The sequence below is a fragment of the Zootoca vivipara genome, chromosome 2, assembly GCF_965207765.1.
Source record: "Zootoca vivipara chromosome 2, rZooViv2.hap1.1, whole genome shotgun sequence".
In the NCBI taxonomy this organism is placed as follows: Eukaryota; Metazoa; Chordata; class Lepidosauria; order Squamata; family Lacertidae; genus Zootoca; species Zootoca vivipara.
This window is the reverse complement of record NC_142584.1, coordinates 66,002,403-66,028,538: the sequence shown is the minus strand read 5'-3', so window position 1 is coordinate 66,028,538 and position 26,136 is coordinate 66,002,403. Positions and strand designations below refer to the sequence as shown.

Below are 26,136 nucleotides of genomic sequence, written 5' to 3'. Positions count from 1 at the left end.
GAGAGAGCACAAAATATGGTCTGAAGCTGAACATCAAAAAAACTAAGATCATGGCCACTGGTCCCATCACCTCCTGGCAAATAGAAGGGGGAAAAATGAAGGCAGTGAGAGATTTTACTTCCTTGGGTTCTATGATCACTGCAGATGGCGACAGCAGTCACGAAATTAAAAGATACCTGCTTCTTGGGAGAAAAGCAATGACAAACCTAGACAGCATCTTAAAAAGCAGAGACACCACCTTGCAGACAAAGGTCCGTATAGTTAAAGCTATGGTTTTCCCCGTAGTGATGTATGGAAGTGAGAGCTGGACCATAAAGAAGGCTGATCGCCGAAGCATTGATGCTTTTGAATTATGGTGCTGGAGGAGACTCTTGAGAGTCCCATGGACTGCAAGAAGATCAAACCTATCCATTCTGAAGGAAATCAGCCCTGAGTGCTCACTGGAAGGACAGGAGTGCCTGGCGTGCTCTGGTCCATGGGGTCACGAAGAGTCGGACACGACTAACGACTAAACAACAAAACAAATAATGTGCTTTAGGCACGCAACCCCCTCACAGCTGGATGAGGCCCTATGATTGATTGCACAAATATTCAAGTGGGATATTTGTTCAGGGGGCCCATGCCCTCAGCATTTGCACACCTCTGGTGAGAACTATCCAACCAGAAAGGGAAAGATGTGCCATGGCGTAAATAGCTAACGCTCCATCTTGTGGGGAGCCTCTGAGGAAGCTGAAACTTGCTGACAAACGCCAAGTCCGAAATACCACCCAGGTGCGCAGGTTCAAAGTTTTCAGTGGGTGGCATAAATGTGTGAGTTCTAGGAAATCAGCTCTGTTCTGCCCTCAACCCTGGCTAGTTTTTGGCATCCTGTGCCACTCTATTCCAGCTTTTCAAATTACAATTTCTGATTCCCAGTGCCAGTGTTTCCCTTATTTTTCACTGGGGAAACCCACCAATATATTGTGGTCCTCCTTTGGGACCCGGCTGACAGTTCAAACCATTGAAACAGGAGCAAAAGCTCCATTAATTCCTTGTGCTGTGCTATCCCAAACACCCACTGCTTCCTAGCGGGTTGGCAGCTGCTTGGTTCCGATCGGCCTTTCTAGTGGCTTCCGTGGTTAAGAGGATTGGCATCGACCAGGGGCTGGATGCTCAACCGGCTCCTCTGAATAGGTTAACATGTCTCTTCTACCACTGAGGGCAAAGAGGACCACCTGCCTTTCAGAAGCCCTGTCAGTTCCATTTCAGATTAGTTTCATTGTTTTGGCAGAAAAAGCCATGTAAGAGCTGTCAACATCTCAGGGAAAAGGGCCTCCAAGGACTTGTTAGGAGCTGGTATGATCTGCGCTGGACGAAATGTGAAAAGTCACAGGAAGAGCAACCTTGCCAGTTGGATCATTCGCAGATCCCAGCAGCGAGTCGCCTGTTGCTGGCCCCAGCCTCTCAGGAAAGTGCCAAATCCCCTCCACACTGTAACCAGGCAGATGTTTGATAATTTGCCCCTATTATGGTTTCATTTTAACTACCAGTAGGTGCCTGGAAACAAGAGTGTGAACATCCTCTGGCATTTGCTGTACGAGTCCTGGTCACCATCCCTCCCCAAACCTCTCTGACTCTTGCTGGTTTTGGTCTTGGACACCATTGAGACACACAAGCTGAGCTATCTACTCGCCTACTGCAGCGGGCTAGGCATTCAACCGTTTTTGAACTTGCCAGTTTCACAGCATACCTCCTCCTCCAAGGAGCAGCTCTTGACCTACTTTTCTGTCCCATTTAAGGCCAGTCTGTTTATGGGGGTAACCCATACATTTGCCCTGGGTGGTGTCAGGCAGCAGCGGTTTGAATAGGGAATAGCAGCCATGGGATAGGAATCCAGGAAAACACATGGGGGAGAATAGGCTGCATCCAAGTCAGGATTCAACTTACATAATTAAACCATTCACTCATCATAAGTATGAGATGAAAGCAAAAATTATTTGCAAGTGTGACCACTTGGGCTTGTTACTACTGCACTGGATATGCCAAACTCCACAATCGGGAAGTTCAGCAGTATAAAATAGAATTTTATACTGTATAGTATAGAATTTAATAGAAAAAGCAACTTTTGCACCAATGAATTTTGCTTCTACAATTGATTGCACCTGCACAATTTGGCTCAAATGTAACTTAACTCTGATGCCGCACATTCCTCACAGGATCCGTTATCTGCTAAAGAGGATCCAAACATATATTATAATGGAAGTGTTGACTCTTTAAGAGCCCCACCAGAGTACTAGCTTTTTTGCACCGGAGTGTGTAGGATGAGGCACAGTTGCATCTGCACGGATCTCCAGACTCTCTCCCTTCTCCCTGCAGCTTATCACCAATTAAGCTCAGCCTCCAATGTCATTCATGTGTCTTGCTTGCAAGATGGCACGGGACAAGCTGAAACATCCATCATGCTGGTTTACAAGAGTGAGCAAAGAAGCGACTGGATTAACATGCCTCTGGAAGCTGTTAGTAGAAGCCCAGGGTTAGATTTCCCCAAGTGCTGCAGTGGCCCATACTGGTATACGTGCAGGACTGAGTCTGAAGACGGTAACAGAGGATGCTGACGGGATTAGCAAGGACTCATGTCTTTGCACCTGTTGCAGCATCTCCTGTGCCTTTGTGCTGCCCTTTGGAGTCTGTGCACCGAGGCCCGTATGCATGCTCCAGCTGCCCGGACACAACCATGGCAGCAGCATACAGATGCATGCTCCACCTCATTCCAGCACACCCCCTTCGATGGGAATGAAGTGCAGGAAGACAGGCAACTTCTGGCGCTGTGTTTCTCATCCCTTCTCAACCCAGCTGGAGGGGGAACGATGGGCTACAGCTGGGAGAGAGGAAGCAGCGCAGGGGGGAAATGGCCCATTGAAACCCTATCCCCACTGGGACAGCAGGGGTTGCAATTCCTTCACAAGGTCTCTTGTGAAACTTTAAACCAAGTGGATGGGGCAGGGTGGGGGAGACGGACAGCTGCAGCTACCTCCTGGGGCTGAGCCCATGCTTTGTGCATAGCTCAGGGGCGGGAGGAAGAGCGGGCAAGCACCGGGGCATCCCGCATGCAAAGGGGGCTGGAGTCGGAAGCAATAAATGGTCAAATGCTTCCCCTAAATATCCTTCTCCAGCTTCCTGGCATGCCAGATCCTCTGCCACTACGATGAGGCAGAAGAGGAGGATTCTGAGGACTCCCTTTGAGATCATTGTGCTCGGACCAGTAGCTGGGAGGGGGAGGAATATTCCCACTGGGCTCTGCTGTATCCAGAGATAGATTCCCAGGCTCTGAAAGAGTGGCCAGTTGCTGGATCAATTTCAGGGAGATGCTGGTAGCAGAGTTCACGGTGGCTTAAACGGAACAGCAGCTAATGCAGAACAGATGGGGGAGTGCTTTGTGCGTGAGCAAGCTGAGCAGGAATGGAAGCGATGCCCCTGCCTCCCCCCGCTTCTTTGGCCTGATCCACGCTATGGGAGAAGTACACAGGTGCACACTCTGCACGCAAGCAGACAGTACAGGTGCCTGCTTGGGCTCAAATCCACCCAAACTTTGATGACGGACATAGAAGCTGAAGCCACATAGGCTGAATGTGGCGCACGTTTTGCCAGTGCTCACTGCTAGGAAGAGCTAGACACCAGCAAAACAGGCTTGCAAGGACTCTTCCAAGGGTCAAAGGCTTCATTCACCACTACCCCTAGACAGATGTGCTTGTATTCCCTCCTCCTTAGTCTTCCTTAGTCCGTCCTTAGCACTGTACTTTCTTGGTTTACAGCTGGCCCAAGATCTGGCCATGATCTTGAGGCTTCAATGGGGGCACTGAGAGAAGGATCCATCTGGCCAATTGGCTTCTCTCCCACAGTTATCACAGAAAGGATAAGAACCACAGGCTATCCATCAAACAGGGAGCATCTCCACAGTATTCACCTAGACAAAAGCCCAGTTAAGTTGCAGTAGTCCCACTTGGCCTTGACATATGACTGATGCAGCCAAGCAAGTCAAGACCCAAGTGGTCTTCCCAGCCCTACGGAAGAGAGGGCAGTACTTCAAGATCCACTTCCCTAGCAGATGGGTCCCAGCAGAGGCTAACACTTCCTTGGAAGCAGGCGATACCTTTCCCTGGAGCAAAGAAACGCCCTAGGCAGAAGGCTCTATTCCAAAAAAATAATTTATGGGTGTGGATAATTCATGTGCATTAGAAATGATATGTACATAAATATTTATCTCTAGGGTTATGTACAGGGGACAGCAGGAGCCAGGAGGGAAGGGCCACACCCCGCTCAAAACGTCTGTCCACATGCGGATGGGGTGGGCCTGAGAAAGCTGGCTGGCTCCTGCCAAATAATGAGATTTCATAAAAATATTATTAAATTGGGAATAGTATCAAACAAACAAGCAGGGCACCCCATGGCTGGGGGGAATGGTCCCATGGGTTGGGTGAAGGGGGAGCCCAGGCATGTTGAGAGTGCTGCTCTCCCTGGGAATAGGTTCCTCCCTGCTTATCTGGTCCTACTTCTCCTCAGACAGCTGGTAGCATCCAAGGCTCAGCTAGAGCAACGGCTTTGAGGGAACCTGAGATTATAGGGCAAGAAGGCACCAGCACGAGTGCTGGGAGCACCTGCAGAAGTTTACAAGGAAGGCATCCAGTCCTCGCCAGGGAACCTTGTAAGTTGCGGGTGTCCAGCAGGCTCCAGAACCTTGAGATGTACTCTCAGCCCCTGCTGATATGGCTCCCAGCATTTTCTTCCACCAGGGACAATGTAAGAACTTCTGCTCCCAAGCTGCGTAATCCTCTAGGAATAGAGAGGGGAAATCCTGCCCTGGGGTCCACTGCCTGCTACTCTCCTCATGTCCGCACATTGTGGTAGGGGAAGAGGCAGGGGGTGATGGGCAGAGGGTCATGGGTGAAGACAGAGTCATCAGAGGAGCAGGTGCTGGTCGTGTCCTCGCAGGATGGAGAATACTGTTCAAAGGGCATTGACAGGTCCAGGTACTGGAGGGAAAGACAGAAAGGACACTCTGTCAGCATTCACAAGAGGGACAAAGGCCTGGCTCCCTCTACTTCTGCTTCAGGAAACTTAAAAGGGTTCTGAAACAGCTGCGTTCATGCCTCAACCTACCTCTTCAGAGACAGCAACCAAGACCTTATCCAGTCCCTCTACCAGCTGCTTGAAGGTGGGCCGCTGGGAAGGCACAGCGTGCCAGCACTCACGCATCATCATGTACCTGTTTGGGGAAAGGGGAGGGGACATCTCAGCCTCAGGCTAGAGCATCCTGTAATATGGATGCAGGTGCTGTGGTTAAGATTGAGCCCACAAGAGGCACACACACAGCGGCACTTACAGTTCGTGGGTGCAGTTGGAGGGCTTGTCCATCCGGTGACCTTCTCTCAGGAGCTTAAAGAGTTCTTCCACCGGGATGCCCGGATATGGAGAACCACCCAACGTAAAGATCTCCCACATCAGAATGCCAAAGGACCACCTGAAAGCACAGTTGAGGGTCAGGGAAAATAAAGGGGCAAGAAAGCCATAAAGAAATTCGAGGTGGATATGTCCATATTAACCCTACACTACCACCAAGCATCAGAAGGTGGACCTTGCTCCCGTGAAATGTGCACTACTTCAGCAAAATCTCACAAAGATGGATTTGTGACCACAGAGGTGGAATGTATTGACATTACAGATGCTGGAGACAGGTTACAATGATGGCCCACTTTACAGGGAGCAAGCAACTCTATGCTTCTTATCATCTTTATGCAGGCAGGTAGGGCCATTGTGCCCTGGGTTTTCCATGCCACTTATGGTTCATCTAGTAGGACTGGCAAATAGGCCCATTTATTCTCCATATAGCCAGGATGGTTGTGAAACGGCTGTAGCTTGCATGCAGAATACCCCAAGTTCAATTCTTTGCATCTTTAAATAAAAGTAGGAAAGACCCCAGAGAGCTAGTGTATGTCAGTGTTTCTCAAATGTGGGTCTCCAGGTGTTGGAGTACAACCTCCATCATCCCTGACTACTGCTCCTGCTAACTAGGGATGATGGGACTTGTAGTCCAACAGCAGTTGGGGACCCAAGTTTGAGCAACACTGGTAGGCAGTACTGAGCTAGATGGATCAACATCTCCCTTTTAAAAACAGTAGCTCAGCTGCTCTGCCAAGATACAGCTGTGCAGTCTGATGTGGCTGCGAGAGCCTTGCAGAGTCATACTTACACATCACTCTGGTGGGTGTACACCCTGTCAAAAAGAGCCTCTGGTGCCATCCATTTTACGGGTAGACGGCCCTGTGGGGAGAAAAAGAAAAGCTCTCAGTTCATTGACGCTTTCCCTGGACAATGTCTCTTCTGAGTTCTACCCTCTAGCATCCACTGAGCAATAGCCACATATTCACTCCCATAGATGTGCTCATCCTAGTTTCCTATAAGACCCTGGATTCCTTGAAAGTAAAAAAATAATATAAGTATCTCTCTTCACTAACAGGGTAGTGCAAGAACGGGTGTATGCACAAACAAAGGGCTATGAGGGTTTCTCAACTACTTTATACTACATAATTATTTAAAAGGTTGATATGCCACCCAAGTTGGCTTCCATACAATGTTAACCATTTGTTGTTAAGAAATACAGAGCACAGTAATTGCTCTTCCCCCAGTGCCCACCCTCCTCTCTTTTCCCAACCACATTGCGTATTTCCAAAGCCTGTTGACAATTCTGAGTCTTCCCCTCCTCTGCCTCTCAAATACCACCTCACTCACATTGCTGGTTTTCTTGTAGTAGTCAATGTCATGAACACCCCGGGCCAAGCCAAAATCTGCAATTTTCATGACGTTTTCTTCGGTGACAAGGACGTTGCGAGCAGCCAGGTCCCGGTGAATGCACTGCAAAGAGAGTGGGAAGAGATGAAACCTCTGAGGATCTGGAGAGCCCACTGCAGCCCAGACTGCAGTCCAATGGCAGACTCAGCCACTGCTGCATCTACCACGAGAGTGAGGAGGAGCTTCGCTGCCTCTCTGCCTTGCCATTCACTCCTTCATCACATGATGGCTGCCCAGGCCTGGTACATACATCCCCCTCTCCTTTGGTAGACCTAACCCTCATGTAGCAGACCCTCACAGGCTATTCAAGAGCCCAGCAAAAGCTTTAGAGTGCCAATGCTTGGCTTAGAGCCTTGGCACTCCAACAGGACCTGCCAACGCTTCAGATGACACTTGCCCATTGGGCACCAGTCATTTCTGTTTAAGTAAGGATCCTGCTAGGGTTGGTGAGGGGGCAAGCCATTTGGGCCAGGCTGCTCTTACCCGCTTGGACTCTAGGTACTCCATGCCACGTGCCACCTGGTAGACACAGGAGACCAAGTCTTTGAAGGACAGCTGCTCCTCAGGCATCTTGGTGATATCAAAGGTGTAGTCTGGTGTGGGAGGGCGACGGGCGCGCAGGTACTCCCGCAAGTTCCCCTTGGCAGCAAACTCCACAATCACAAAGAGAGGCCCTGCAGTCAGGAGTTATATGTGAGCCTGTGCTCTCAGGTGCAGCCTTCATAAATCCCACACAATGTCTGCTCCTATCTTGAACATCAGAGCTCCATTGTTCAGTTGCATCCTCCTCCTATTGGCCCCACAAAGGTTCTGGTCTCTCCTGACTTCCCAAACATCCCTTCCTCTTTCCTCACAGTACCCTGGATCCTCTTGCTTCCCAGCCCAAAAAGGCAGTCACTTACCATCCTGCGTACAGACTCCTAACAGGTTAATAATATTCTTATGTTGGTCCATCAGTTTCATCATTTCCATTTCTGAGATGAGGTCAGCCAAGTCTTTGTCAGTGGCATTATCTGGCAAGGCAACAGAAGGAGGTCAGACTGGGGCATCCCAATATCTAGACTAGAATCCAACAGTGGAAGGACTGAAGTCCAATGATTCAGGCTCTCTTAGCCCTGTATATTGTGGTACCTTTGAGCATCTTGACAGCCACAGTGATGGGTCGCTCTGGCCGTTCTTGATCGATGCCGTAGGCTTCTGCTCTCACCACTTGCCCAAAGCAGCCCTCACCCAGTGGCTTGCCCAGCACAAGCCTGGGGAAAAAGAAGGGTAGAAGCCTCCTTAAAAGGACAATCTCATGTCGTCATGGGTACAGATGCATTTGGGTGGGTGGGACCTAAACTCATGGCAGTATCCGAAAGCTGGCAGGTCCCTTGCAGTGGGGCAGAATCAGATGTTAGCACCAGCTACATTGGCAGGGCCCATTCATGAACTATCCCAAGTTGTGAGGTGAGGTGATATTTATGACTACTTTTGTTGTGTTGTAGTTATGTATTTTGTTCCATGTCGTAAGCCGCCTTGAGCATGGTTTGAACTATGGAAAGGCAGCATACAATAAAATTATGTGTGTGTGTAAAAGTGAGTGGGCAATGGATGTAAATTTTGCCATTTCCCCACCTTTGTTCTACAGGCAGCAATTCAAGAGACAAACTGCACGGTTTTTGATACCAGGCAAGTTTCATAGCTAGCCCCTTAGTCACAGAGCTAAGCAGGGTTACAATGGACTCCTCTCCAGTTTTGTTCTTTGAAGAAAGCGGCTCTCTCAATCGCCCTACTGCCTTCCCTCTTTGTGGTACTTGGCCACTCTACTTGCTGTGCTTGCCCTCACTTGTGAGGGGGAAGTAGCATGTGAAACTGAAGCACGTGCGTACCAGGTGGTATGTGGTGGCTGTGATTCAGTTTTTGGAGCCACTGTGCTGGTGGGAACGACTGAGAGTCCTGTGCAGCCAGACACACATGAACTTCCAGCTCACCTGCTGCTTCCCCTCTGTGAACACAGGCAAGCATGGGCCTAAGGACACTATCAATTGGGCAGCTGTACCACATGTGGGAACTAGCCCTTTGTGTTAGTAAACACACATCTTGATACAAGTTTGATGAGAAGGCGAAGTTTTGCAATTCTGACACCGGGCTTGTGTAAGTCATGCGAGAGCCTGGCCAGCATCCTCAGTGGCACATGCAGAGGAAACCTACATTGCACTTCGCAAGACTTACCTGTCTCGTGGGAATTCCCACTTGGAGTCCAGAGGCAGCTCCACTTCCATGACCCCAGCCAGCATGGGTGTGCAGCTTGAGGAGAGGCGGGTGACACGCATCAGTGATGTGGTGGACTTCCCCGAGGAGCTGGATTCCAAGGAGAACTGTGGAGACAGACCCAACATTCAAGCAGATTGGCCCACACACACTGGTTTACTCCAGAGCAAGAACGGACTGGACAAGGGCACAGAGGACACAATGAAACAGGGGACAGGGCAGAACATGCACACCTAACACCAATAAGAGAGCAATCTACAATGCAAACAAGGTCCATCTAGCCAAGCAGGTGCTGCCCTGACAGTGAACAGGGAAGGGTGAATTTAGCTGAACTTGGAGAGCTGTTTTCGGAGATCTGCATGTCTGACTGGGATTTTACTACCCTGAATAATTTGTTGTACTCTGAGGACCTGAGGACCTCACTTTGTCCATTGCTGACTCTTGGTCTGAGTCGGCAGACAACATTGTGGGCCCTTGAAAACCACTCCAGTGGCACGATGGATCCTTCTGACCCACTTTAAGGTCAGTTCTGGGTCTCTCAGTACCTACCTGCCGAATGAGCGGGAATTTGGAGAGTTTGTGTACGGCCATGGGCTCCAAGGGCTGCTTGCTCGGCTGGGTTTGCATCCGGCACAAGACAACAATGACAATAGCCATCGCGATGGCCAAAGATCCTGAAGTGTAGATAATTATATCTGTATACTTGATTTCAGGGGCATTCGCCTCTTGCACTTCTTCTTCTTCTGCAACAGCAAATAAATTCGCAGTTAGCGTGGGTCAGGGGAGTTAAACCTGCTTTGACCACAGCAGATAGCCCGCTGGGCTGGAGGGAACATGGCTGTGTTACACGGTGTGTACATTGGCCTGCAAAAACAGCTTGTCTGTACCCAGCTGCAGAGCCTATCAGTACCATAAACAAAAGGCATCCCACAGATTTCAATGAGAGAGCCTAACATATGTTTAGATCACTTTGACTGTCATAAATGGGGCGTAAAAAGATAACTCTGGCTAGATCATGCTCCCATCCTTGAGCTATCCTTGAGCCATCACATAGCTATTTTAAGGCAGTTGCCTTTCAGTGGAAAACCTAGAGCTTTTGCTAAACAGAAATTTCCTAACTCCTGGAATTTTATGCGGTATTTCTTCCACATTTAATTACATATACAATGTGCTGTTTTCAAGCTCTATCCATTCAAAGCCTAGGCATAATTCCTTTCATTACCAATTCCCCACCCCACCCCTTAAGATGTACTTAGGCCTTTTTGTTTTTAATCAGTGGAATATGTCTAATTTGTGGGTATTAAAAACAGCACCTAATCTCCACCCATTTATATTACCTGCATCTTTAATAGCTGTGTACAAGTGTTGGTCTACACAACTATTCAAGCTGCAAGGGCCCTGTCTGATTTTTCACCACCTGAAGGGACTTTAAAGTGGCTGGATTGTTCCTTGTACAAAGTGGGTCCAAAACCCAGTCTGTCTTTTCAGGATTAATACACTGAGAAGTACAGCTTCTCTTTTGATAGACTGCAACTGTCATATTGTGATTGATATATTGACAAAAGACAACAGTAGATTTTTCTGTATAATTCTACAGTGAATAGATCTGCCATGTTGACTGATTGATTGGCAAATTAATGCAAGTGGGGCAGTGTGTCTTGCAATTTGTTTTCAGCCATTTATCTCTCTGTCTGTCTCTCTTTAGCACATTCATCTCATTGGATATCCTACAGGGTACGACATGCACAATATAGTCTCACCCCCCCCAAGTGTTTCCATTCGGAAAGGTAATCTCTGCTCCTAGCTCTGCAAAGGAATACCCTATTACCATTATCCACCTTTCCCCCCATCCAATCATCCACCGTCCTTTCTCACCTGGAAGCACAGTGAGCCAAGCTGACTGGTATGACAGGCCAATGGAATTCCCTGCCAGGCAGGTATATTCCCCAGCATCTTCCATGGAGACATTGCGCAGGTACAGCACTTCCACCTCCGAGCTGTTAATATCTGCCGTCTGCCAAAATAAGTTGCCAGTGGGAGGCAGGGAGAAAACCATTAGTTCTCGTTGACACAAAAAGGTTATTCAAGCTTCTCATTGGAAGGGGAACATCTTGCTTTCTGCCAACATATCTTTCAAGCGTGCATTTTTATCTCATAAATGCCTGATTGATGGTCATGTACTCCAATCTCTGGTGAGGATGCCCCACAGTGCACCACAGCCATTGCTAAGTTTTATTGCTTCCAAGCAGCTCTTCTACAGAAAATCATGTATGAAGCCTTTGGGCTTGAGACACAACTCTGCTGTGAGAATAAGCAACCCAACTGGGACAGTGCTAGAATGATGATGCAGCTCTTTGTGTTTGCTTGTTTTCTGCACACATACTCTAAGCCACAGCTTTCCAAACTGTGTGTCACGACACGTTAGTGTGTCAACTGCAGTGTGTAGGTGTGATGCGCAAACACTCCCCTTGCTCCTTCTGGGGCTGGAAAGGCGTTAGTTTAACTTCTAGTTTGCTAGTAAAACTGAATTATTGTGTCACGAAATGATGCATGTCTAAAAAGTATGTCACCAACATGAAAGGTTTGGAAAGCTCCACTCTAAGTTTACAGAGTTGGTACAATTGAAAGTAGCATCTCAGCCAATATTGGACCTCCTCTTTCTTTGCAAATAAACACAGCAATCATTCTTGTAAAAGCCTTATTTTAAGATAAATTTTTGGTTTGAAAATGTTAGTTTAGGTGCATATTGCAAAGCAATTCTGCTCCCCCCCCCCCACTCCGTGACCTCTGTTGCCTGCCTAAAAGTGTGGAGAAATGGAATGGCAATGGAAATCTCTGCAATGGAAATCTCTGCAAAAAAGGGGGGGGCTCTGGTTACCTTAAGCACTTGCACATAAGGGACTCCATCTGGGCCGTAGCTGCTGCCATTCACTTCAATGTGCTTGAGCCACTGTATGTGGGGCTGGGCATCGCTGTACACCTTGCAGAAGAACTCAACGTCGCTGCCCACCACTGCGGTGGTGTTGGCCGGCAGCCCGGCTTGCAAGATAGGCCTGTGCGGAGATCTCTCTGCCAGGAAAAGAGCAGGGAAAGTTGTTGTCCAGCACAGCTGAAGACTGCCAGGTCCCCCCCAAAGGAGCTAAGGTCATGCTCTACAGCACATAAATCACTGCGCACGGAGCTGATAGTGCTATCGCAGCCGGCCGGGAGTGCAGAGGCGCAGCCAACTGTCAGGCAGTTACCCCATCTATCAAAGTGCAGCACTTTCTTCACAAAGCTCCCTAGTACAGCAGTATATGCAGTCCCGCCTAAAGACCTGGTGGGATCTGAATGTCTCTCTCCCACCCCCAACCCCCACTGCCCGCCATCTCCTTCCAGCTCAGCAGATCTGATATTACTTAATGCCATGGGCTGAACTCCCACCCATGACTGGCTCCAGAGCCTCTTTCCGGCGATTACAAGTAAGCCCAGAGAAGACAGATAATGAGGGGCTAAGAGATAAGGGAGCAAAAGGCTTAGAGCTGCTTCTACAGATCTAGGCAGGGCTAATTAATTTCATCTGACTTTATGGCCTGGGAGATCTCCAACTCCCTTTGAAGTCGAAAGAGGGTTGGGGGCATTTTCCTTCTCTTTGGGGGTGCCTGAGGTCAGGGTGGCGAGCCTTGTTCCTTCCCACAGGAACCTGGCAGGCTGCCAGGGAACCGGGGTCTGGCATCCCACACAGACTCAGAAGCACTCTTTGGCAAAGGAGTAAGGAGCTTTTCAGGCTGAAGGTGGGGGAGTGGGGTGGCAGCCCACTTTCCTTGTCTTTTTTTCACATGTTGCTACGTGGTCACATATCTAGATTTGGAGTAGTGTGGCAGGGAGAAGGCAGGAGAAGGCCACCTCACCTAGCACATCCAGGAAGTAGCTGTAGCGGATGCTGCCAAACTTGTTCTCCACCAGGCAAGTGTAGTTGCCTCGGTCCGAAGGCACCACACTCTCCATGACCAAGCTCCAGTGTTGATGCCTTAGCTGGGTGGAAAGAGGAAAAGGCAGAAGCCAAAGTTATCACCTTCTTTTAAAAGAGCTGTCCATCTCTCTCAGGGCACAGCTGCTCATAGGCCAAAAGTCCATTGTTTTAGACACAAATCCTTTGAGCTATATACTAAGGTCGGGGAACATTTCTTCATATACAAAACTATTTATATACTGATGTCTCATAGTAACATATCAAAGCTGTTTAGTATCTATATATTAAAAAACATATAACCATTTAAAAAACACAGACCATCAGCTAATTGTTGTGAAAAGATGTACAGTCATACCTGGGATCCCGAACGCCGTGGTACTCGGGACATTTTGGCTCCCAAATGCTGTAAACCCGGAAGTGAGCATTCCGGTTTGTGGATGTTCTTTGGAACCTGAACGTCCAACGGGGCTTCCGATTGGCTGCAGAAACTTCCTGCAGCCAATCAGAAGCCGCACTTTGGTTTCGGGACATTTTGGAAGTCAAACAGACTTCTGGCACGGATTCCAAGGTACGACTGTATTCTGAATTGCCTGCATAATCATGGCAGACTAGAAAAGTTTCCCACAGGTGTTTAAAGGCTGAGGCAGAAGCTGCCTGCTGAATCTATTGGCAGAATACTCCACAGGCCTAGGCTGATGACACTAAAGGCTCTCTATTTCATGTTGGTGTCAAATGAGCCTTGCCAATGCAAGGGACAACTAACAAAACTCCTGCAGCTTATCTCAGCGATTGTGCTGGCATAGAAGGGTTTCAGCAGCCCCTTAGGTGCCCTGGACCTACATTCTTCAGGGCTTTTTAGATTAATACCAATCAACCTTGAACCTGGCTCGGTAGCAAATGGGCAGCCGGTGTAGATATTTTAACAATGGTGTTTGCATTATGTGTAATGGTCCATTGTTAAGGAACACGGCACGTTCATAGGCTGACCTTTTTTAACAATGCACTGAATCAAACTAGGGAGCAGAAAGAGAAATGCGGGCAAAAGAGGTGGAAATGCCTAGCAGCTGCTCTTTTGATGGAAGCAAACTTTTGCAAATTAATATATTGATCTGGCAAGGCTGGGCAGCCAGAGCAAAAGGGGATCAGGGGCACAGCAAGTCCTGAAGAGGGTCCTGGAGTCTTTGGACTGCAGGCTGAATCCCCTTGGTTCTCTGTGGAGCGGCTTGTGCAATATGGTGGACTCCTTATAGTATGTTCCCTGTGGCCTCTCTCTCACACACATACCCCTCAAATCCTAACTCATAAAAACCTGGTGTGCAAGGCAGCTGTGGTCCCAGCCAGGTGGATGAAAGGGGAAAGGAGGATTAGGGGAGAGATGGCAAACCTCTAAGGGGCTGGGCACTTACCCTGATCCCTCCAATCCGGTGCTCCCCTCGGAATTCCCTCCCATTCTTCAGCCAGCGGATTGTCGGGTTGGGGCTCCCAGAGGCTGGGCAGCGGAACTTGACTGTGTTCCCTGCCGGGACTGCATACAGCTTCTTGTCCATTCGGTGAGGGTGAGTCCAGTAAGGTGCTGAAAAAGGCACCACACTATTAGCTCCAGCTTTTAATTCAGGCTCAGGACAGGCTCACACTTTAGGGACAAAGGTCCGTGCTCTAACTGATGGTGGCAGCAAACCCTGGATTGCTCTCAGAGAAAGGATGTGCCAATGGGATATGGGAGAGTTCAAGGGAAGAGCGGGTATCTCATAGGGACCTAGAGATGTGCCAAAATGCACGATGGCAACCCTTCCACTGGGGAACCTCAACGTCCCACAAGAAATGAGTGTGCTTTGGGATAAGCTCCAAGCTCAAGCAGAGCTCCCTAGTTTGCAGGCAACCGTTATCAAAACAATTTTGGGACACATCAACAGCAGAGGAGTCTTCGGAAGTAAGAAAGGAAGATGTCTGGCCACTGTGAGTCCCAAGTACTTACTAAGCACCCCTTCTTCACCCAGTTCCCTCTCCCAACATGCAGCGGTACCCAGGACGGAGTGAAGCACAGCCAAGTAGGCATACTGACCTCGCCGGGTATGTATGGGCTCCTCAAGGGAATCTGCATGGGCACTCTCCACACCACTGTCTTCATCGTCATCACCAGATGCCAATGAATCTGAAATCAAAATGGTAATTCTTTGTAGTCTTGCTTCTTAAATAACCACAGGGCACTGAACAAGTGGCAGTTATCAAGGGAGCACCTGGCTACAATGGATCAGCATTTTCTTAGCAGGAGTGTAGAGTAGCAGGCAAAATGCTAACTGGACTGTGTTCAAAGGTGACTGGGGGGAGAGGAGGAGAAACACTGTTGGCTGCTACAGTCCTAGCTCATTTGTTTGCTTATTCTTTATTTAGTACATCTAATTACCTGCCCTTCACCAAAGGTCCCTGAGCAGGTGGATAATGCGATATGAACAGTAAAATGCAATCAATAGCAAACAATTAAAGCAACCACCAAACAATAAAAGCATATACAGAAAGTAATCACTGTGCACATTTCCAAAAAAAAGCCTGCACAAAACCCCAGCGTTGGTATCAGGAGTACACCAGGAGGCAGAGAGTTTCAAAGTTTGGGGGCCACCACAAAAAAGGCCTTCTCACATGCCACTGTCCCCTGGACCTCTGAGGGTGTAAGCAAATCACCAGTGGGCCTCTCCTGCTGATCTTAAGTCCCAGGGCAGAGTACAAAGGAGGAGGCAATCTATCAGGGTTGTTGTTGTTTTTTGTTTTAAAACCAAAGTCATTTGGGGCTTTACATGTTGAAGACAAAACCTTGAACAGGCCCGGAAGTGATTAGGCAGCTCCTGCAACCTTCACAGAACGGGTGTAATCTGAGATCTACCAGCTGTTCCAGGCAACCGTCTAGTTTCATTGTGAAAACCAAGGCTCATATTGTAGTGTACTTTAGGAGGAGTACCAAGTTATATAAATTCTTGTTGCTTTGACCAGGGGACAAGCGAGGCAGTATGGCAAGGTCTGTGTTGACTAGGAGCTGTAGCAGAGCCGGTGCTTTGCATGCCAAAGATCCCTGGTTCTCTGGAATCTCCAAGTTAGGCGAAGAAGGACTCTGGAGACCCACTGCCAGTCACTATGAACCAAGGGTAGCTGACCTGTGAGTTGTGGGTCATGTCAAGCCTCAGAAATGTTTCCAAGTGGTCCCCTAAGACTTTTTGCCCTTTTTATTTTATTTTTACAAACCCACCTGTTTGCTGCTTACTTCTCTTACGTACTATTCTTTGCTAGCCGTTTGGGTTGTTTCTGGGTGTCCCTAACACTTCCGTCCCCTTCTTACTCTTAAAAAGGAACCTCTTCTCCCCCTGGGGTGCTGACATGGCAGGAATGTCATAGAGCTGTTTCCTCAGCTCTTAAGACCTTCCTCCACTGACACAGCTTCTCATTTATCCATTCCACATTGGACTAGGAGGAGATGTCTTTGCCCTGAGGAGTAGAAACATGACTGAGCAAACATGTGCCATGCGGCCTTCCCTCAAACCTAAAAAAGGGTTGCCACCGTTCTGAAGAGAGGCTGGAACATCTCTTACCCACAACAGAGATGGTGAAGTTGCGCAGGCTTTCCCCGGTGCTCTGTGCTCGGCAGGAGTACAGGCCTGAATCTTCATAGGTGGCTTCCACAATCTCTAGCACGCTCTGCCGCATGTGGATGCGCCCGCTTGGGAAAAGCTGCTTGGCTTCCTTATACCATATGATCGCAATGCTGTGGTTGGTGCTGCAGTAGAGCTTCAGCAGACTCCCTGGGTCCAGTAGCAAGTGCTCCTCCTCCGCCTCCAGCATGTGGCTGTCAAGCATCTCTGTCCAACGCAAAAAGAGGGTCAGTGCAAATGACAGTGTGACCTCACTTTAGAAACAGCGTGTGTTTAACACCCGTAACTCAAATGCTCTGGAATATGGGACAAGTAGGGGCTCCCTTTACCCCAGGCAGATGCTAGAAGACACCAACATATAACCCCCATTTCCTCCCTGGACCACCAGAAGGCATGCTTGTAAGTGTTGGAGCATGAGGAGAGTGACCCTCTGGGAGATGGTTGAATGGGTTTGTCTCACAGGCTTCTGGTTGTCCTGTGGACAAGAACAACCAGCCACCAAATGTGCCACCCCAAGGTGACGCTGAAAGGGCAAATGCCAGAGCTCAAGGCTGCCTGAATTCTCCATCCTCTGACCTGGAAGCTTCAACCTTTCCCACATGGAATAGGATTGGTTTTTTCGTTTGGGAAAGGAAAGTACTCTGCATATACAAGGCAGCAACCATTTTACGTGCGTCCGATTGATGCACGACTGTGCACACACTCATCGCCACAGACCCGGAAGTGGCCTGGAAATGGGGCGTAATGGGGCACAACAGGGTGGGGCAGGCTTATGCTCGCTCTGCCAATGTACACAGGCGCCAGGAATGCAAACCCCCATGCAAACAGGGAGTTGCCTGTATGCCCTTAACTTTGGCTATCTCACTTGTTCCAGGGCAGAGCCTCAGAACACAAGTCGGTGAAGCCCCTTACAGGCTCGATGTTCCCATAGTGGGCTAGCACTTGGAAGCTGATCTGATTTTGGAGTGTCTGTGCACTAAGCAGACCTGATCAACAGGAGAGCAGTTTGCTCTGGAGTAGAAATGGGAAGGTCTGGAATAGGGGGGGGGGCGACTAGTCCATACCCTCCAACTCCTGGTAAGAAAAATCCAAGATCAGCAGTGGCGCGGCACCGGAAGTCGCTTTTACGCATGTCCAGACATGCGTAGAAGCGACTTCCGGTGCTGCTCTGCCCGATTTCTGTGCCCAGACATGGGCAGAGCGGCACCCTAAATTGGTTCTGCGCATGTCCAGACATGTGCAGAAGGAGCCTCCCTGGCAGGTAGGAAATCCGGGGGATTTATGGGATTTTTCTCTATTCGGGATAACAGCGGGAAACAGGTTTAAATACGGGGGTTTCCCGCGAAAAATGGGAGACTTGGCAGCTATTACCCCCTGGCCTCAACTAGAAATATTAGTGATTTGGGCAGGGGAGCTCTATGTGGAATATTTCCACCTTCAACATGAAAAATGAAACACTTCTCAAACCTGTGTTTTAAAATCGTTACACAGGCAGAATTATTAGATCCAAGATTCTAAAGGAGTGGTGCCACTTTTGACTGAATTACTGAAGAAGCAACACTAAGTTCAAACTCTCAAATGCTTCACAAAACAGAACGCGATCAGATATTTGATGCGGGAGGGCAGTCTGGGAACCTACGAGCCCATCGCTTCTGCAACATGGTGGCGAGGCATTTGCACAACAAAGTATCTGACGTTTCCTGCTTCAGATTTCTGTATCTTCTACATTGAGAAATAAACTGCTGCTTGTATGTGGAAATACACACAGAACTAGCAGCAAAACTGTGTTGAGCTGTTTGCTTCAATTCCTGCAATTTTTTAGTTTTCTGAACATGGCACTTAAAGTAAGGTCAGAATAATAAACTATGGATCTTTCAGACATTGATTTTGCTTAGAGAGATTAAGTTGTTGTCATCAATGATATATTATGAACTGGGATGGCAACTAATAAATAAGGACAGCTTTTTTATCTACAGTGACTATGACTCTTTTAACACAGCCCTGTACATATTTATTCAGTGACAAGCAAGTTCAAAGGGACTTACTCCCAGGTAAATGTGCAAACAATTTTGTATGATAATGAAATAATATTAACTTCTTCAGTATTCTGGAAATTGCAGAATGTGTCTGTCCAAATATATTGCTAGTCCTCAAACTGCATGTTACGGGTGTTTGTGTTCTCTAGAAATACGAGTTAGTTCTGTTTCTGCATGCTAACATCTAGATATTGTTCGAAAGTCCAGATAATAAAATCTACTTTCCATTTGCTCAAATGTTGATGTCATCCATTAACAACTTTTCCTATTTTCCCAACTGACAAAAAGATGTACTGTACTTGGCTGCAACAACTGCCTATAGATAATATTGCCAAAGCATTTCAAATATGTACCAAACAGTAGTATTTTACATGGCAAATTATATACAATATATTTTACATCCCTACACCACAGTCCTAAGCATGTCTACTCAGAAGCAAGTCCCAATGAGTTCAATGGGATTTACTCCCAGGTGTGTACTGGATTGCACCCTTGATCCTTGATGGTTAGGCTCAATATTAAAGTATCACATACCCACCAATTTCCCCCCAAATTTCAATTTCTCCCAAAGAAAGATCCAACTCTCCCTCCCCCACAATATACACACAGCTTCAAGATTTCTGAAAAACTTGCAATTTTATTCGGGAGCCTTTGAAATAACTCTAGAACACCAAATTTACCAAAAACTGTTAAAAGTGGGGAAAGGGCTCAGAGGAAGATTCTCCTGCTTCCTCCCTGACCACCACTGACTCTGTGGGGAAACACTCCAATTTTAGGGGGATTTTAGCTTGTGCTAGAAACATTTTCTCCACTGTGACTGGTTGAACATAGGATGCCAGGTGTACAAAAGCCAGTGATTGTACACAAATTCTACAAATGTTGATTTGGGCAGAGGAAGCGATATCATGAAGGCATATATTTTTGGCTGATGCTCACAGGGTGTGAATCGCTAAAAGTATGGACTACAGGTTGAGGGAAAATGCAGTCACAATGTGTCTCCCCCCCCCCTCCACCTGCCACCTTCCTGGTGATCCTCCAGCCCAGCTCACAAGCCCCTTTGTCCAGCGCCCCCTCCTTTGCCTCTTGTTCTATGGAGCAATGATGTCATCAAAGCCCCTCTCCTGCCAGTCCTGGACAGGAGAAAGGATCCTGGCGGACACTCAAGCATGACTTCTCAGCTCTCCCTCTCCCCCCTCCCCACCACACCCCACCCCGCCCGTTCTCTCTCTGTGGGGGCCCTCGATTGAGTGGTCACTCTCAACGCCCAGAGTGACTGTTTTGACAGATTCCAAAATGAACATGTCAGGAAGCCCGTGACCGCTGCCCCTCCCCCCCAGCCCCTCTCCCCCAATCACCATTGTCCCAGCCACACTGTTCCTTTCCCGTGCTCTCTCTGCCCTGACTTACAATAGGGGCCAGTCCCCCTTTCAGCAGACGGGGGCTCTGCCTTTACAGGATTGGGCGAATGGTCATGGGGGGGGGGGAGAGCCGGAAGGATGGGAATGAGATAAGCAGCCTTCCCTCCCGCTCCCCCCCCCAGCGGTGGTGGTAAAATTGCAATTGACAACCCTTCCGCTTCTTCACCAACAGGAGACTCATTTCCCCTCTCCCCTTTTCATTTAGCTCCATTCCTCCTGCTCGCTTCTCTCATGCTCAACACAAAAGGCCTTCCCTCCCCACCCCCCTCCCCATGGCATGAGTGGGAGTGAGAGGTTTCACACTCAGCTGACTCCACAACTTCCCACCTCCCTGTTTGTCTAACCTGGATTTGAACTATAATTGCTTTGGTGACCCATCCTCCTTCTCCAAAGTTAGCATGGGTTGCGTGGGAGCCCTGCCAGCTCCCCCTTCTCCCCACAATGCCTCGAACCAGCTCAGTCACAAACCAGACCCATTCTCCCAAGTTTGACTGATGCTAGGTTTTCCCAGCTGATGAATGCTGGCCTCTCTTCATAATGCTCTGGGACAGAACTCTGGCTGGGAGGTGCAGTTATCAGAGAACTGGCTCTTTCTTACTGTACATCCACCATCACTGTCCCTCCAGCAGCATCAGAGGCCAAGGTAACCCTGCAAATCTTGGACAGCAAAGATTCTTCTTTCCACCCTGAACCTTGTGGCTTCTTCATTTTAAAACAAACAAACAGCCATACTGGGCAGGCAGCTTCAGATGGCAGCTGGGTTAGATGCTACTTGGAAACTTCTAAGAAAAAAATGGTATGTGTAGGGGGACTCCATAGACACATCTATTCTCAATTTAGAGAAAACTCTTGCACAACCAAGACTGGGAGGCTTTGAATAAGCAACTAATGCAACCTTGTGAATGTTACTACCTGGAGTGGACATCTTGCTTGCTTGCCTTCATCACTGACCCTGAGAATATGCTCCTGTACAGAGACGGGGTGGGTGGGGGATATGTTCCCCACAGCTGTTCTTTACTACCGAAGCACTTAATGTAATTGCCAAGGGTAATTTAAGAGTTTTCTACGAATATGGCTTCAGACCGAGAAAACCATTCTGATTGGAAGGGAAGCAAGCCCCCACCTTTAGGAGAGCTTTAAATAGATACAGAGCCCATTTGATTAGGAGTCTTTTAAGAGACCCATAGAGCAAGCAGAGGCTGTTTCCAGAGTGGCATTTCAGAGGGCGAAGAGTGTTCAAACAAAGTTTGCATCCTGAACAAATCTGGAAAAGATTTCCAACTGGAGGACCCAATGGCAAAGATACCATCGTTTCTCTACCCTTTGTCAAAATCACACTTGGGAATAGCTCACTTTAATTTACTGAAGAGTCTGCATCCTTCTAAACAGTTTAGTGGGCCTCTTGCCCCCATGAGAAAAGTCAGGAACAAATATGGAGTCTCCCAGTTCTGCAGGTATAACTTGCACAAAGGGTGAAGATACGCTAAAGCAGGCATCCCCAAACTTCGGCCCTCCAGATGTTTTGGACTACAATTTCATCTTCCTCGACCACTGGTCCTGTTAGCTAGGGATCATGGGAGTTGTAGGCCAAAACATCTGGAGGGCCGCAGTTTGGGGATGCCTGCGCTAAAGGCTGTGCAGGAAGGTTGCATGTTTGGCCCTGCCCGTGTGGCACAGCTCCTCCTATCCCTGGGGATAAACATCAGAAGTGGGGGGAGCCCGCCCTTGGACCATGGGGTTCTAGGTCACATGGGAAGCCTCACACGCCAAACAGCCTCCCCACTTCAGAAGTTTATGGCTCAACATGGCAGGAGGAACCACAAAACTTTAGGGATGGGGGCTAAACATGCAACCCTATAGCCACTTTCACGATGCTTGCCTCCTTCACAGAGAAGTACATGAAGAGAGCTTAGGAGAATCTAAATACTGACACCTGGGAAAAGCACCAGGCCAAACTGACTTCAATGAATTTCAGGTGCTAATACATAGGATAGGCATTTGAAGCCCCTGTCAAGAACATCACCCACACTTTTCATCACCCACCTTTTTCTCTTGAGTATAAATGGTGCCTTCTTAAAATAGAATTCAGAGAATAGCCTATATGCCAACTACTACAATAAGCTTAAGCCTACTCCCCAGATAGCCAGGTATGTGATGGTAGAGCATTACAATGCTCAGGGTGACAGCAGGAGCAGGGGCACATAGGCACAAATAACAATATCTTCATCTGTTTGGTGGCAGGGCCAACAGCAAGATAAATGCCTTTTCTCAGGCTTGAGGGATGATGTCCCTGGCATGGCATTTTATCCTCGCTCTGTCAGGGGATGCTGAAAGTACAAAGCTATACCGAAGGATCACCAGACCTAGCAAATTTGATTACTCGAAGGGGCCAGTCATCAAAAACGCAGACCACATTGGCCAAATAACAAAACCAAACTACACAAATTACAAATGTTGCCTTTATTACAGGGTTTATCTGACAAGTGGAATGCCTGCATTGTGTGTCTGGCTCCCTTGCAACGGATCCACAAAGCAGACCTGAACTGCTGTTATTTTGACAAAACATCAGATCAGACAACTTGTACAAGTGACATCAACCCTGCTATATATGTCTAACAACATATTTGTACTATACAGTACTCCCATCATACACAAATCCATACACAGCTGTTCGGCTGTGCTCCATCTTGTAGTTACCTATTTAAAACTGATAAACAGAATAAAGGACTACACAATCAGGAGGGGGAAAATGAAACTAGACCCAAGGGAGAACTATGGTGCTAGAGAGTCCTGGTTTGTAAAGCAGGAAAGCACATGACAAAGACGCCCAGGGCAGCCAAGGGGAAACTAGGCCCTATCAAGACCTTGCTCTCACAGCCTGGTTACTATGGAAAAATTTTCCCCTTCCCTGGCACAAAGTGTTCCCAGGGAATTCGGGCTAATCTGGAGGAAATTGGTATTTAGATTGTGCCTTAATGTACAAGTAGTCTCTGTTTGAGGCTGGGATCTCTTATACGCTGGAGCACAAAGCAAACACCTATGTGAGCGCTCTTTGTGCCCCTTCCACCAGCACAAGGACAGCCTTTCAAATTGTACTTTAAACTCTGCAGCCATCACTGCTGCCTGCGCTCTGTGTAAGCACAAGGAAAGGGTGGAGGGAAGGAAGAAGCTGGGAATTCAAAAGCACAGTGAGCCATTCCGATTCGATTCCAAGCCGATGCTGCTGCCTACACACACCACACCAGAATAGGGTGGATGTGCTGATCACACAGAGAAGTTAAGGCTAGCAGGCTTGCAACAAATGGAGGCACTACAGGGATAACATGGCTTAGGCCAGTGTAGATGGTGTATTGGATGTGGGAGGGCTGGTTTCCATCTCTGCCACAGATATCTCTCTCTCTATCTCTCTCTCTCTCTCTCTCTCTCTCTCTCTCTCTCCTCATGTCACGGCAAACACAGGAGAAGACCATACAAGCCTCAGAAAGTGAAAAGTGCCCTATAAACAGTCATAGCCCCTGAATAGATGGCCACCATGACTCTTGCACCCAAACATACCCTAATCTTTCTGCTCACCTGGCTCCATCTTTCCTTCAGCAGAAGCAGCTGCCCAAGCACATGTTGTTGCCACTGCCAGGAGCCTGAGAAGGCCACACAGCAGGGCTGTCATCCTGTTGTCTCTTCTTGTCCCTTGGATCTTCCAAGCCTAGATTGAGAAGGGAAAGGGGTTGTCACTCCATCCTCCGAGTTTTCCATTGCAGTGCATAATGATTGTGTATCCTATGTCCACAACTATCTAGAACTCCCAATAATATATTGGGGGAGAGGTACAGTTATTGAGACAGCAGGACCTGTAGCCATTCCAGGCTGCTGGACATTTTCTTTGGAAGGAGGGAGTTGATTTGCCACTCAGCACAGAAGAATCTGATTGTGACAATCCCAGAAGAGGCCCACTCCTGCTCGTGAGTGAGCCATTGTACCTCAGTGGTAAAGCCCAGCGGCACCAAGTAGGGCTAGGAGAGATCTCTGTCTGAAACTCTGAGAAGCTGCTGCCAGTCAGTGTAGACAATACTGAGCTAGAGGAACAAATGGGTCTGACTTAGTCAAAGGCAGCTTCCTATAAGATGCTGATGTGAAACAAATTCATTTTCTGGATAGAACACGGCCTACAGCATTGCACTATAATTCTACAATCGTCATCTTGAGCATTAAGTGGCCTCCCAGGAAGATGCACCACAGAGGCTGGGTGTCATCTAGCCAGCCTTCATAGCCAAAGTCCACCAGATTATCTTAAGAGAGTTCCTGCCTGGAAAAGACAGCCCCCATCATAGCTGCCAATTTCTCTCTTTTTTAAAGGGAAATTCCCTTATGCTGAATAGGCTTCCTCGTGAGAAAAGGGAAAACTTGACAGCTATGGCCCCCATGGATAAAAAAATGTAAATAAATAAATCAGGACTTTTGGCCTTTGGCATGACCCTGCCACCTCAACTTGCTGGCCAACTCCTGCTCCTACCGTATTCCCTTCTTTCCCCAAATCTCAATGGTACAACCTTCTTATGCACTTTGATAATGACCCCAGGAGCAGAAGAAACCATGGGATGGGGAGGAGGAGGAGAAATACCAAGTGGGGCAGCGAAGGGAATTATTGTGCAGGAGGAAAGCGAGTTTAAGTTTGAACACGTGGTGCTTATTGGTACTAAACTCACGGCCGGAGCGTGCGTGCTTAAAGGCACTTCCACTGCCCAGCTGCACACAGGATACAGTCCAAAGGAAAGTTAAGAAGCAAGTTTAAAAAAGCCGCCGAAAGCCACGAGGTTCGAGGGCACGGTGAGGAGCACAATCCCCGTTCAATTAACTCAAGGTTTCCAACGGCGCTTGCGGCCGTGGATTGGCGCGGATGGATAGGCGCGTCCAGGGCGCGCGTGTTGGTGTGAACGGTGTGAGTGCGCCGCGCCTATGAACGCGTGTCTTGCGTGCAACTTGCGTATCCGGGCGCCTGTTTCCTGGGAAAGGAACGTACGTGGTGCGAGTGGAAAGAGCAGCGCCCGAGAACAGGCTCCCGGTGGCAGCTTAATCTTTAATCCGAGCGACAAAAGAACCTCTGCGCGCCCGGACAGTTTGGTAACAGATTTACAGACCCTCCCGGTCAAAGTCCACGGCGTCCCCGGGCGCGGGGAGAGCAGCCCTTCGCCCCGCCACACCCCGGGGAGCCTCCTGGGTCGCGGCGGACAAGAGACCCGCATCTCTCTCCCCGGGGGCCATTACTAGCCCCGAAGCGGTCAACGTAGACGAAGCCCACCTCACCTCTTGCCACCGCTGCTTCAGCACTGTCCCGCGGCTCCGTCCTGCGGCGCGCTCCGCCCGGGCTCCATCCCTCGCTGCGCAAGCCGGCTGGGGAAGGGAGCGAGGCTCCTCCACTCCCTCCCTCGCTCACCGGTGCCGGCGAGTCCCGCGGAAAGCGACCGAAGAATAAATCCGACGGCCGATCGCGGCGGGCTCCACAAAGGTTCTTCGCCGGCTTCGTGGGAGCGATCAGCCCGGTAGCGCTCGGCTCTCTCCGCCTGCAGCCCTCGCGCCTTCTGTTGGCTCCAGCAACAGGCGCGGGGACTTTGTAGCGAAAGCTCTCGGGTTACACCCCCGCGCCGCCGGCCCGCTCGGAGCCAACAATGGGCCGCGAAAAGAGCCAGGGCCGAGGGGGAGGGTCGCAGGGGCCCCGCCCCGCCCCTTGTCCCCTCCCCTCCCCCTGCGCCCTCCCCCGCCCGCGCCAGGGCCTTTTCACACTCACATTAGCTAAATTCTCTCCCCCAAAGCTCCGGCAAAGGGGATTAAGCGGAGTTCATTCTCTGCCGGGGCTTTGCTTCCTCTCTGCTGGCAGCGGTAACTGGAGACACCACTCATTAAACTCCTGCTCACAAGGAGCGCGTCGTGGAGAGGGCGGGGGTGCCCTCTCGGAAGATAGAAACTCTGCGCGGGGATGTGTGTGAAAATAATTAAAACCCCATGGAACCCGACGGGGG

At 49.0% G+C, this 26,136-nt stretch overlaps 1 protein-coding gene across 2 annotated transcripts; it reads right to left on the bottom strand.

The window, feature by feature from the left end:
- Positions 1–4,166: 4,166 nt before the first annotated feature.
- FGFR4 (fibroblast growth factor receptor 4) lies at positions 4,167–25,720 on the bottom strand. Of its 2 annotated transcripts, none has more exons than XM_088662062.1 (18): positions 25,419–25,720; positions 23,696–23,825; positions 16,609–16,875; positions 15,093–15,182; positions 14,437–14,603; positions 12,969–13,092; positions 11,957–12,147; positions 10,954–11,092; positions 9,628–9,821; positions 9,040–9,185; positions 7,957–8,078; positions 7,728–7,838; positions 7,309–7,499; positions 6,766–6,888; positions 6,227–6,297; positions 5,360–5,497; positions 5,137–5,242; positions 4,167–5,009 (listed from the first exon to the last, which is right to left on the bottom strand). In XM_088662062.1, the coding sequence occupies exons 2-18, from the start codon at positions 23,787–23,789 to the stop codon at positions 4,863–4,865; spliced, it is 2,421 nt and encodes an 806-aa protein (XP_088518188.1). In that variant the 5' UTR covers positions 23,790–23,825; positions 25,419–25,720; the 3' UTR covers positions 4,167–4,862. The 2 variants fall into 2 exon arrangements, with proteins under 2 accessions (XP_088518188.1, XP_034961727.2); XM_035105836.3 differs by having other exon boundaries at positions 25,424–25,712.
- Positions 25,721–26,136: the final 416 nt, after the last annotated feature.